General features: G+C 40.8%; 1 protein-coding gene across 4 annotated transcripts in view; it reads left to right on the forward strand.

The window, feature by feature from the left end:
* Positions 1-11,955, forward strand: part of LOC129724833 (SLIT-ROBO Rho GTPase-activating protein 1-like) — a 177,605-nt gene extending 165,650 nt beyond the window's left edge. For all 4 annotated transcript variants that reach the window (XM_055680052.1, XM_055680053.1, XM_055680054.1 and 1 more), the window contains 12 exons: positions 3,548-3,731; positions 3,791-3,956; positions 4,020-4,370; positions 4,429-4,908; positions 4,976-5,243; positions 5,307-5,519; positions 5,583-5,688; positions 5,749-5,973; positions 6,038-6,209; positions 6,305-6,384; positions 6,452-7,022; positions 8,978-11,955. In XM_055680052.1, the coding sequence (XP_055536027.1) occupies positions 3,548-3,731; positions 3,791-3,956; positions 4,020-4,370; positions 4,429-4,908; positions 4,976-5,243; positions 5,307-5,519; positions 5,583-5,688; positions 5,749-5,973; positions 6,038-6,209; positions 6,305-6,384; positions 6,452-7,022; positions 8,978-10,174 (4,013 nt within the window). In that variant the 3' untranslated portion in view covers positions 10,175-11,955. The remainder of the gene's footprint in view (positions 1-3,547; positions 3,732-3,790; positions 3,957-4,019; positions 4,371-4,428; positions 4,909-4,975; positions 5,244-5,306; positions 5,520-5,582; positions 5,689-5,748; positions 5,974-6,037; positions 6,210-6,304; positions 6,385-6,451; positions 7,023-8,977) is intronic.
* Positions 11,956-13,549: the final 1,594 nt, after the last annotated feature.

Raw genomic sequence — 13,549 nt, forward strand, 5'->3', positions numbered from 1 at the left:
ATGCGTGAAACGTCGAGATCTGGTGTTATCTCAGAAAAAAATTGTTCCGAAAAATCCGACTTTGTGGGACTTTGGAAAATTTCGAGCCAATGGAATAATTACGTCGGGAACCTCCAAGCTGGTCTCGAGGTACGATGCTGGCCTAACAAGCCAGTCGTCGTAGGTTCAAGTCTCGGCTCGGGAGAGACTGTTAGTGGCAGTAGGATCGTAGCGCTAGCCCCGCAATTGTCCTGTACACTTAACAGTTGGATTCAAAGTCTGTGTATAATACACAGAAGGTCGAGTTCCGATACGGAATGTAGCACCAAGCCTTTGCTTTTTTACGTCGGGAACCTCTGTAATTAAAAGGTCGATTTTTTCGAAACATTTTTTTTTCTTGCAACTAATTGCCACCCTAATCAGAATACAACGTGCTTCATACGACGGCAGAGGAAATGCAAAAAGAAATCAAAGAAATAGTTATCGGTTTCCGTTATACTCTACTAATTTTTTTGGAAATAAATATTGAAATTCAGTCCGCAAATATATATTTCGACTGTGACGTACAGTCTTCCTCACTGTACGTCACAGTCGAAATATATATTTGCGGACTGAATTTCAATATTTATTTCCAAAAAAAATAGAGTATAACGGAAACCGATAACTATTTCTTTGATTTCTCAATCACTCTGCTATGACGCTCGTTATAGATTTTCTAAATTTGAGAGGAAATGCAGTCCAATTCAAGTTGCGAAGCGCGTATAAAAGAATTTGTTCTTGGACGGACTCTACGCGTTTTTCATATGGGCTGCATGACGATTCCATATAAGATTGCAATATTCCGCATATGCACTGAGACAACCTCTCTGGAGAGAGCAACAAAATGTACTTGATACCGCATGAAGATCGCCATTGATCCCTGGGCACAGACAGACTAGAAAACTGGAGGCAAGACTCCCAGGTCTATTTGATCCTTAAATTGCTGACCAACGAGTATGATGCATTAAGGCCTGTACTCGGAAAAAATTGACCATTTTTATCTGTGTAATTTTTTGTTCGTGGGTAAAAATGATGAAAGGCTGGGTATAACTAGTTTGGAGTGTATTACTTACATATGCAAAATTTCATAACAATCGGTTCAATGGATATTGAGATGTCATCGAAACAAGAAGAAAATCGCCCGAGATTTGTAAAATCCGACTGCGAACATGAGCTGGATCGGAAGACTGACAACTGTGTCCCGGGTAGGAAAAATTACGAAAATGGAAACATAATTAAAAGGCGTATTGAACGTTATTACTCATGAACTAGAAATGACACGGTGCTGAGAACAAATGTTCTATTATTATAAAAAAGATATTATTATAAAAATCGTTTATATATGCTATCACAAAAAAAAATCCATCAGAACGCTCAAAACAGCAGATCAGCAGAAGATTTGTTATAGCCAAAGTGAGAGAGAACCCGGAGTCACCCCCTCATAAAAATTACGTAACGCAGTAGAAGAATTTGCTTAATAAAAATGCTTGTTTTCGGAGAGCTTCCCCAGAGATTTTTTGCTGATTTTTTAATGCTGATCTTAGTCTCCCCCCCCCTCCATTAAAGCAAATCTTAACGCTCAAGGGTCTCCCTATGAGCGTTACGTTATTTATGGAAGCCGCCTTATGAAATTCCACAATTCGCTTCGTTAGTTCGCTCTGGCAAACTCTGGATTGTTATACAAATTACTGTACATAATTTTTTGTTGGATGGATAAAAGTCAATTGAATTGCCACAATGGATTTTAACACCATAAAATACGCTCTAGGGTTTGAATATATCCTTGCTGGTAATTTCTATGAGAGCCAGACTGTCTTGCCAAACAGCTCTAAAACCTGCTTTTTAATTACCCGGGTGTGTGATGCGTAGCATTGGTACTTTCAGAAAGCTTCATAGATAAATAATATAACTCACACATTCAATGGTTTAATGTTTAAAAAATAGAAGGTCGCCTCCCTAAATTACCTTACAGACTGAGCTTAGAATTATTACTGCGTTATTAACAAATTCTCAAAAAATACCGGTTGCTTCCAACATTACTTCCCTGAGGAACTCCGATACTTCCCCACCTATAAAGAGAGAGAGAGATAGAGTTCAGATACGAAACGATATTTCACCTACTAACAAGAACTGCCTAGTTTCCTCGATTGAAAGAGTTTTTGATTCGATATGCATAGAACAGCTGGTCGTAAAATGCTACAAGTTAAGTGTTCAACTGTTATATCGTTAAAGACAACATAAATTGTTTTATTGCTTCCAGGGTGCTGCAATAATTTCAACAACAATTGGGAGTGAGATAATCACTTATGTTGCGAAAAGTTTTTACGTTCTGTCGATCACTGTTTTATACATGAGTGCTTGTCGTAAATACACGCGATAAACTGTAAACTTTTTATGCAGGCTATCTAAGGGCGGCCGTTGTTAATGCTGACCATAGATATGCTAATGTCATCACCCGCAATTCACCGAACGAGTTAATATGCCTATCGAGTGCTTAGAAGACACTCAAAAGAACCATGAATTGCAAGTTAAATCAACCGTATTTTCCTCTTCATCGTAAAAAGTTACAACAGAGGATGTACGTTCTTAAATTTATTCAAACCACATCCTACCGGTTACATTTGGTGGCAACCGCCTGCAAAAACTCAAACCCGCATATAATCATGTTACACGAGAATTATGAAGATAGACAAAACCGAACTCTCTTCTTGTGTTAATATTTAAAAAACTTCGATCCACAACTACCTAGATTCGACATGATTTCAATGGTTATTCTTTTACCATATTTTTTTAATTACTAGGATTATTCAATCGAGTACCCAACGAACCAAGCGATGGTGCATTAAACATGTAGATTTGAAAACAGCGCAGATTATCGACGTAAATATCCACTTGCCGTGACAATTGAAGTTTAATCGTTACAAACCATTAAACTGCAACAAATTAGACTAATCCCCTTCTCTTCCTCCTTGGTCGATAAGCCGGCAAAGGGGTCGAACAGACATCGGTGGCGCGATCGAACCAGCTCAAGCAACAGTTGATGGCCATTTCGCCGTGGCATTCCGTGCAACAACTGTTGACTTGCAGTGAATCGAATGCATCCGACTGTTTTCGAATGCAGTAAAGGGAACGAACGGAGAAAAGGGCTATTGAAATGCAGCAAGCTTATATGTAAATTAATACCGTTTCAATTTTTTTCTTGCATCCACTCTCGGTTGGCACCCCACCCTCAATGGATATGTGATAAAGTTCGACTCATGTTGCTTAGCTAGTTCGTTTTACAATGTCGACAATGTTACCGTTCCGTTCGTTGGTTGAAGCAGAAGTAATACGATCTTGATTATGTGCGCCTGGGAAAATTATCTCATCCATGGGGGATTCTGTCGACTTTTGAAAAGGCAGACAGCCAGAAGTCGAAGCTAATTGTGAACAATATATCTTAGCTATTAGCATTTATAATTTCAGCATTGTTGTTATGACTTCATTAAAACATGCGTATTTTTTTCTGTCTGCTTTATCTTTCTAATAGACATCCGACAACAGCTGAACGAACAGCTCAAATTTCTCGATGTACGCATGGAATCACAGATCTCGCTGATTCAGGAACTGCAAGATTTCTTTCGGCGGCGTGGTGAGGTAGAGTTGGATTACAGCAAAAGTCTCGATAAGTTGGCCAAGAGCTTACAATTACGACACAAGGAACAGCGACAAAAGTAAGGATGTTAAAATGTCAGATCGACTACTGGTTTTATGTTAGTGCTTTCCATTTCAGACGCGAACAGTGGCCAATGTTCTCGTCGTACTCATGCTGGCAACAGCTGGTAAATCAGACCAAATCCCTGTCCAGGGATCATGCCGCCCTTTCCGAAATATACTCAGTACATCTGGTGGCACGGTTGCAGTCTGTCTGGGATGACGTACAGCGGATATACAGAAAGGTTAGTTGATTCCAAAGTCGTCAAAACCAAACTTAATTATATCATTGTTCATCCTTATTCCAGTGCCGCGAAATAGGCTTCGAAACGCACGTAGAGATTCTGCGGATCCTGCAAGAGCTGCACACCAATATGAAAACCTATCATACGTACCAAACCGAGGCCAAGGAAGCTGAAAAGAAACTCCGCGCTGCGGAAAACCAACGCATGAAACTGCAGCAAAGTGTGCCCAAAGAAAAGTTGGAGCGAAGTAAAAAGTACCGATTGATCGAGAAAGAGGTACTGAAGCGCAAGAACAAATACACCGATGCAAGACTGAAAGCCCTTAAGGCAAAGAACGAGTACCAGTTATGTCTGGAGGCTTCCAACACCACCATTCACAAATATTTCGTCGAAGATTTGAGCGATCTAATTGATGTAGGTTCACATGCCATAGTTACTGTTTTATTTTAAACACCATTTTTATCAATTTCAGTGCATGGATCTCGGATTCCACTCGGTAGTTTCGCGGGCGTTGCTAATGCACGTTTCCGCCGACCAGGGCCGCTGTCGAGCCGTTCTGAACAATACGGACACTCTATCGCACATAATAAACTCGATGGACAGTCGGGCTGACAAGCAAAAGTTCCTTGAGCAGCATAGTGCAGCTTTCATGATTCCGAAAAGGCTCGAGTTCCAGGGTCAGGAAGAAGACATCGAGCCGGAACTACAGAAAGCATTACACCAAGAGATGGAATCACGACTATTCCAACTCGAACAGAGGGTCAACAACCTGCGAATGGAATCGGAAGAGATCTGGAAAACGTTGGAGACGGCAGAAATTAATTTATTGGAAATTTTAAACACAAAGGACTACGATTGTAGTACCTCGTTTGGTGATGGTGCGGCTGGTTTCCCGAAACCGGAGCTTAAGCTAAGATCGGACAAGAATGAGATCGAAGAATTTTATATTACGGTATGATTGACCTACCTCTTATGAACCTTTTGAGCGAATACTAAATGACTATTGTATTTTTTTGTAGAAAATTCGCGAATATATCCTCGCCACATCACGAATAGCAAGGCTTGACTCGAAGGCAGAGTTCTTGCGTAGTGCCCTGACTAAGGACTCAGTCGTTAAGGCGGACACACTCACCAAATCCAACGTACCAAAGCGAAAGCGAATCGGTCGTATGAACAAATCCGGTCGGCCGAAGCTTTTTGGTGGCTCACTGGAGGAATACCTGGAAACTACCGCCGAAGAAATCCCACTTATCCTGCGAAGCTGCATCCGGGTTATCAACTTATATGGTAGGTTCTCATCATTTCATCTCATAAGTTGATACTACTTTATGTTTCGTTATGCTATTGCAGGATTACACCATCAGGGTATCTTCCGAGTGTCTGGATCTCAAGTAGAAATAAGTAACTTTAAGGAAGGCTTCGAGCGGGGCGATGATCCGCTGGCCGACACTACCGACGCCTCGGATATTAATTCAGTGGCCGGAGTGTTGAAGCTATACTTGCGAGAACTTCGGGAACCGTTGTTCCCGTTGATTTACTTCGACCATTTCGTCTCGCTTGCACGTACGTTAATTCATGATGTGCTACAAGGTTTGAGGTTAATTGAGTTTCATTTGTTCATTTCAGAATTGGAATCGAAGCACGAAATCGTGTTGGGCATTCGAAAATTCTTCCAGAGTTTGCCAAAGTCGGTCGTCATCGTGATCAGATATTTGTTTGCGTTTTTGAACCAGTGAGTAAATCTGGATTTTAAACGGGTATGCTCATAGTTCAATGCTTCTGATCGTTACAGCCTATCGGAGTATTCAGATGAAAACATGATGGACGCGTACAATTTGGCTATCTGTTTCGGTCCCACACTGATGCCTGCACCGGAAGATAAAGATCAAGTGCAGTATCAGAATCAGGTCAACGAGCTGATCAAGAATATCATTGTCTATCACGCGGAACTATTCCCCAAGGATCTCGGAGGCATGCAGTATGAAAAGTTTATCTCGTCCGAACCGTTTGAGGATATGTAAGTCAAATAGCGTCACGTAATCAAATGTGGGTTGGTAACAAAGGTATTTTTTTTTCAACAGAGATGTAGGTGATTCACCAACAGAGCAGGTGTCAGAGGATCCGGACTCGGAAGTGTACCCTTCGGAGGATGAATCAGACACATTCGAAGCCATTGTGCAGTTTGACTTCAACGCACGATCCCAACGCGAGCTGTCATTGCGCAAAGGAGATAACGTGATACTGTACAATCAGGTACTTAAGCTTATGATGTACACTTATTCTTTGATATTTGATGGATTTTTTTTTAAACTGTTATTAACATCAAATTAACTTTCACCATCTCCTAGGTCTCGAATGATTGGTGGCGTGGAGCGGTAAACGGCAAAACCGGGCTCATACCAGATAAATACATTTCACTCAAAATAAAGTAAGAAACTGCTCATTCTTATTCCCACTTGAACATTTGCTAACAACATAAATTGTTTCCCACACAGGGACGAGGATCGGGACAAAAGTGAGCATCTCAAGTCATCCAGCTCGGAGGAATCGGTCCGGAAGCGGCGCCCTAGCGGAAACATCTCACTGAACAGTCAACTCTCGATTTGCACCCAAAACTCAAACACTCTGTCGAATATTACCTGTGGAAGTGACTACACAGGTTCTACCATCAGTACCGCAACTCAGAGTGGTGGAGGTGGTGGTGGCGGCGGAGGCAGTGGTGGTGGGAATGGAAGCACCAGCAGTGTTCTACCTGTAACTGGTTTGTTGCAAACAATGTCTTCCTCACCTGGTCATCCACAGTATCAAACGATACAACAAATGCAACAACAACAACAGCTACAGTCACCACAAATTCCAATCAACCACCAAGTTACGCATCAGCCTCCACTTCCGTCGGCCCACCCGCTAATAGGGGAAAAGTTGATCGCGGAGCTGAAGGATCCAGACTACATCCATTATGACACGGTGGATCTCAAAGCGTCAACCTACAGCTACCACGACGAACCACATTCGTTCGAGAATTCAGCGGAGTTCCTGGAGGAAATGAACCACTTTACATTCGAGGTACTGGAGACCACTGTTTGAGTTGGCCGCTTTTAATTCTCTAGCTTCTAGCTTTGTCTCGTGTCACGCAATCAGTTGGTCTCGATTGTGCAGTATTTTGTTGGAAATTGTGCTGTACAGTTTATTCGTGGAAAACAATCAAAAAAGGGCACATTCCTCACAATGCTGCACACTTGATCGATGTCTTCGTTTGTTGTCCGTTGTTAAACTTTGTCCGTAAGCTATTGGCATTGCAAGCTGTGCAAAAGAAGCTCATCCTTCATGCGAGAGAGTTAAGCAACGATTTCGTGTAACTTTTGAACAGTGTCAATCGAACCTGTCATAGGCGTCTGTTTAGTCTAGTTGTGTTTTTCTTTGTTTTTGTATGTGTGTGTGAAAGTTAAAATTTTGTTTTATTTTTATTTTTTTCTGTATAATAAGTTTAAGTGACAACTGAAAAAAAAAAAATAATTGGAAGGAAGGACTATCAGTGGAAGTTCAACTTACTAGAACTGCATGCACTTTGAATGTGGCCTTTTTTAGCTCAGTGCTTGTAATGTTAGTGTGTTTATCATTAGTCTACTCTATAGATTACTTTTAAGTGACACAAGTCTTGTATTTTGCTAGAACTTTTTTTGATTTTTATCTATTGTAATGAGATGAAGGTTTTTTCGTATAATAGCATTCCTAAATTGAGAACTAACAAAACTCTGTTTAGTCATTCGGAATCTTGAAGGACTGGGCTTGGTCACTATCCACGTCTTTTTTTTTTTGAACTTCTCTACTTTCGATTAGGCGTATACATCACACTCCCGATTCGCTGAGTGCATCGAACTAAAATAGCCATTTTGTTATGTTAGCGCTAGAAACAACACGAAGTGGGTCATATTAAATATGGCTTCATCAATCCTTAATGGTTAAGAATCTACTTTACAAAATTCGAAATAAATGATAGCCTGCGTATACTAATTGAAATCGCGTGTTGCCTCAGTTTTTAGAATAGGACTCCACAACACCGCATCGGTTGCGGGTTTCAAAGTTGAATCTGAAGAAACGTTTGCACATTCTCTCGGCAAATCGTATTCTGTTGGAATCGTTTTCTTTCTTCGATTTTCGTTACATTCGATGTTACATTTAGGATAGTTTTTAATTTTTGTGTTATGTACCGAGCTTTGATTTTTGGACTTCAGCCCCAACTGTTGGAAGGTGAGAAAAAATTTCCTATTGATTTACGTGTTTCATGTCTGTTGTTTCTTTTTTCCAATACTAATATTTGTTTGTTGATAACAGTACGCTAACTTATTCTGTTTTATCTCTGTGTGTATTTTAATTTGAATTAATGTTTTAACAGTTGTTTTAAATTGTAGTACCATAAAGGGTGGAAGGAATGTATTAAAAAAACAGGAGAGGTTAGTAAATTTTTTGGGGAATGATTGTCTTTTTTGTGTCTGGTTGAAGTTATATAGATACATGGAAGCGCTCGTCTGCCTGCTAAATATAGAATGCTATTTTGGTTGTTTCTTATTGTGTTCTTTTAATTTCTAGTTTAGAATGGAACTACTCTTACTACTGCCACAATTTATTGTGATAAACTAATATACACAAAAACTTCTCATCGTAGTTAGGATGACTTTTCGGATTTTTTATCAGTTACAAAGTCGCTTGTAACTGCAAAAATATTTCTTAGACTTATACAATACACCGAATGACACCTAATAGATAGTTCTCTGAATCATTTCGAAAGCTTGTTACTAACCTAATCTGCTTCTAACTTCCGGTCGTTCTATTAGCTCTTTCGTATGATCATACAGCCTAACGTCTTGCCACAGATGTGTTTGTGTTGTTCATATTCAATCAATAGTCACAGATAATACCTCTTCCATTCCATTAAAGCAAATGTCACTAATATATTCACGTTCTCTATCCCTAACTATTAATAATAACGTTCTCTAACCTCTAACTTTTACCCTTTTCAGCAACAAAAACCATCGGAACCGATTTACGCCGAACCGACTAAAATCACCGTCCAAAGAGATAAATCGCCTGTTCCGGGCGAGAGTGGTGGCGGACTTGGCTCGGGTGGTGGCGACGAACCAGAAGATGCGGTGGAATTTCGTTATGCTCTCGGGGGAATGGGGGATCCACCGGAGCATACCAAATCGGCACTGATGCTGAACCGTCGCAGTGATACCCTGCCAGGAGGAGCAGGACGAGGAGGTAAAGGAGATGGCAAGAACCAGGCGGTTGATGAAAACGGTGAACCGAAACCGATGCGGAAATACCATTCGAAAAGTTTCAGTCTGTCGGAAAATAAGCTTAGCTTGGTATCCGGAGTTGGTGGCACAGGAGCTTCGACATTGAATGTATTTCAGCAAAATCGAGATTTGTGGCAGAAACGAGCCGCACAGAGCTCTTATCAAAACTTGGCGACATCGAGAATTCTTAGCCGAAACAGAATCGCTCCGGATCTTGTAATGGATTTACCTCCAGCTATCGGAAAGGATGGAACAGGCAGCGCATCTCGTGAATCGCTGGACAGCGAACTGGAAGATATGACATCAGCGGAAAGATTCGCGGCTCAGAACCAGTGTACGCTGAAAAAGAACGAGAGGTTCTCCACGGAATCAGTGGTTTACGAGAACACCAGTAACTCGGGAAAGAAGGAGGTCAAACTGGACTTAAAAGGTGGACCACCATCGGACAAACCGAAAGCGGAAGTGAAACCACAGGAGAGCACTAATAAAACTCCGACTTCGACAGATATTCCGAAAATCCTAGAAGAAGATAGTGGGGGTGATGTAGGTGAAGACGTTGCCGAAGGCATCACTAAGGTCTCCTCGGAAGAGGTAGATCTACACATTGACGAGTCTTCCGTTGGCGATGGTCTCCAAGTAGCCGTGTCAGTGCCTAAAGAACTGGCTAAAAGTCCGATCCCGGCACGAAATACGCAAAAGTTCGTATCTCAGTTTGCCGATCTGCATCTGACCGGCGGATGTTTAGTTAAGGCGTCAGAAAACACATCCGCAGCGGCTGCTACCTCGCTAGCCCAGGAACAGCAGGCCAAAAGTCTCAGTTCATTCAAACCACAAGTCAAGGTCAAGCCACAAATTCTGAAGAAGCCCCAGGTGCTCCCCCCACACACGCCCGAAATGGGACGAAGATCACAGGACTAGAAGCGGCGAATGGGACTCGGTTGCCGGTCCAAAACACTCAATTTGTAAGTGATATACCAAATAGATTAGTAAGAGAGAAGAAGTGAAATTGAGGAATTTTGTGCAAAGATAGCATGGTAATTGTGGGGATTTGAACGATTGTTGGGAATTGCGGGAAATACAGGGTCTGTCCCGAATATCGTGTATGTAAAGCAGGGGACACGCTTACTACAGTTTTAGTACAGAGAGGTTTTTGATTGAATTTTAGAACGTGCATATGAATGATCGCAAAAAATTGGACAGTGAAAACACCAATATTCCAACGTAACAATAAATACTATAATAATGTAAGACTGGATTGGTACAATATGCAAGCTGAGAAGAAAAATTACGGAGGAAAATCGTTTCTTTAACCCAAATCGGATCAATCGTAGCAAGTAGCATGACGCTCTCGAATAAAAAAAATATCGAATATCTAAGTCAGTAGCAGTACAGTTTTTAAGTGTATTATGAAACGCAGGGTAATGAAACTTGAACGATGATTGTAAAGCTCGAAAAAAAGGAAAAGTATGGAAGTGGTATTCGTAAAAAATGTACATCACAAAATTATCTTTTACTGTCACTAGTTTTAGCAAGCACAGATTAGTGTTTGCTAACGCAGGCCTCTCTCCAGTGATTTGAACGACATCTTATTATTGATATTAACACTAGTTCCAGTTGTATCGCTAGCAACATCTTTGATTTTATTTTTTCATATATACTGTACAATCATCGAATTATTTTAAACTGACGTAAACATATTGATGGCACCTTTTTGGCGCTTTTTAAATTTGAATCAGTTTTAACAGCATAATTTAACTATTTTTAACATTGAACCAGTTTGGGACTATTCGATTTGTTCACATTTGTTTCTCAAAAGGGTTTCCACTAAACAATTTTTGACACAGACAACATCCTTAATTGCGATCTCAAAGCTATGACATTCGAGTAATTTGTGAACCAAACAACGAAATTCCAAGTTTTTCACCAGAATTTTTTTTTCTTCATTCAAATATTGCAAAACCCGCCGAAATCCGAGAACCTAGCTGGTTCTGAATCGTTCAAAAACCAAATCTACATTACAATCTGAGGTCATAGTCATTCGAGCCATAGGAGTAATATAAGTACAATCTAATCAACAGGTTGTTGCATTCTAGCCACAATACAAGCTACAAATAAATAGATTACAGATCTACCTAGTAGCGAATGCAGAATCTCAATTTAAACAGCTAAAAACTCTTTGTTGTCCAACTATACGTATACAAACCTGCAGTGAATACAGTAAAATATATTCAGAATTATGAAAAACGTAAAAGCAAGCAAATAGTATTCAACACAAGGGAGCTATCAATCACTTCGGTGACTAAATCAATAAAAGTCTATATGAAATAGTGAAACTAATACCAACAAATATACGAATCAAATCCGGTGATAAAATAAAACACTATACTATCAGCCTGAGTGCATCAAACCAACCATGAAGCAGAGAGAGCAGTAAATAGAACACGCATAAATTTAGTAGGTATTTGTTCAATATAATCTACCAGAGTAGGCCATTCTTATTCGTATCCAGTCGTCATTCATAGGTCCAAAACGAAATATCTATCACGTGAAAAAGCTTATACACGAACACATTCAAACTCTATCCACATACTCTATACCATCTCGTCGTAGCTACATTACATGACCATTAACCATTACTGCACAACCCACATTAACCCAAACAAAATGTTCCAGAATAAACGAATCTATGAAATCGCGAATGGTTCGATAGCGAAGCGGTGCAATTTGTGGAAAAGAAATTCCTTCAATTTATTAAGTGAATTAGTATTTCTATGCGGAAGTGACTTCTTTCAAAAGCTTTAAGGTAAGTAGATAGGTTTAAGATAGTGTATAATGGTGACACATAGCACGTGGACAGCTTTGGGGGCGGGGGGGGGGGGGGGTGTCGGGGTTGTTGTATATGTAATGTTCGCGGCCCATACAAAGTTTTTAGAATTCATATGGGCACTTGTCCACGGAGGGGGAGGGGGGGGGGGTCAAAATCGTTAAAAATCAGTCCACGTGGTATGTGAATGGCCCCTTATGCAAACTTAAAAACTTAGAACTCAGTGCAGCGTATGATTTAGTCAAGCGTAACAGGTTATGGTAGATTATGCTTGTATATGATGTTATACGTCAGACGAGCGATCTTTTCATCAATACCAAATATCAAGATGGATATCCGAATCTTTCTCAACTTGAGTGATGGGTTGTCGAACGTCGTGTCTAACTGTTCAACATTGTATTGATAAAGAGCAACATTGTTAAGCTTGACACTTTAGTGCTAATAATTGGTAAGCTCATTCAAAAAGTTTTCAAAATTTATAAAGCGTTTAAAGCTCGTACTACAAAAGATCAAAATTATGGTCGCAGTGGTCCAAATCTTACAAAAAAAAGCTCATATAAACAACCCTATTTACATACTAAATCAATCCAATTCTCTTATGCTTTTTCATATTGTTTTTTCTCTCTTTTTTCTTATTTTGCTTTTTTTCTTCTCGTGATCAGAGAGGGGCGAGTGTTCACCTCCCTACATCTTAGCCAACTATCTGAAGGTGGGCAGTTAGTTTTCACTGGCAAGATTGATCCTTCGATTAATGCCTTGCAACGTGAGAACGAGCTGGCACTCTTGAACGCGTTTTCCACGCCTAGCGTGATAATTGCGCGATAGCGAATGCCCCTCTTTTTACACGGGAGTGCTACTTCGGACGTCTAGGTGACGGAGAGGCTACCGGTTTCACTCTCGGTGAATCTCACAAGTTTGTTGAGAAGTATCACCTCAAGCACCTTACCTGCATTGTCTAGCAAACATATTGGTCTATATACCGATGGGCCACCTGGTGGTTTCCTGGTCTTCGGCAGCAATGCCATTCTCTGTCGCTTCCACTTGTCTGAGAAGAGGTAGTCGTCTTAGCGTTTTTTCATGATCGTCCTTGACTACTCGGGGGCTGCCTTTATGGCCGTATTAATGGCCAGTTTCGAGATTCCGTTGGTGATTGCTTGGCCGTTATAATCCTATAGGCGTAACCCAACGGGTTATTGCGTCGGTTCACCAGTCCGGGGACCTTCCGTTTCTAGGCTGGCAAGACCTAGGAATGGCGGCGTCGCACGTCGCGATAGTTTAGCAATAAGTTGATCAGCACTCGGGAGGACCTTCCCCCCTTAAAGATCCCAACTTATTACTTCTTCAAATACATCGACATCAAAATGCGATGCTTTTCAGCCGCGAATGGTTAGAGTATTGGCCCTACTCGTCGTTTGCCGCTTTGTGTTCGCTATTATTGTAGCCGTCTTCTACCGTCCAGTTCGTGATCA

Source organism: Wyeomyia smithii, chromosome 2 (assembly GCF_029784165.1).
Source record: "Wyeomyia smithii strain HCP4-BCI-WySm-NY-G18 chromosome 2, ASM2978416v1, whole genome shotgun sequence".
NCBI lineage: Eukaryota > Metazoa > Arthropoda > Insecta > Diptera > Culicidae > Wyeomyia > Wyeomyia smithii.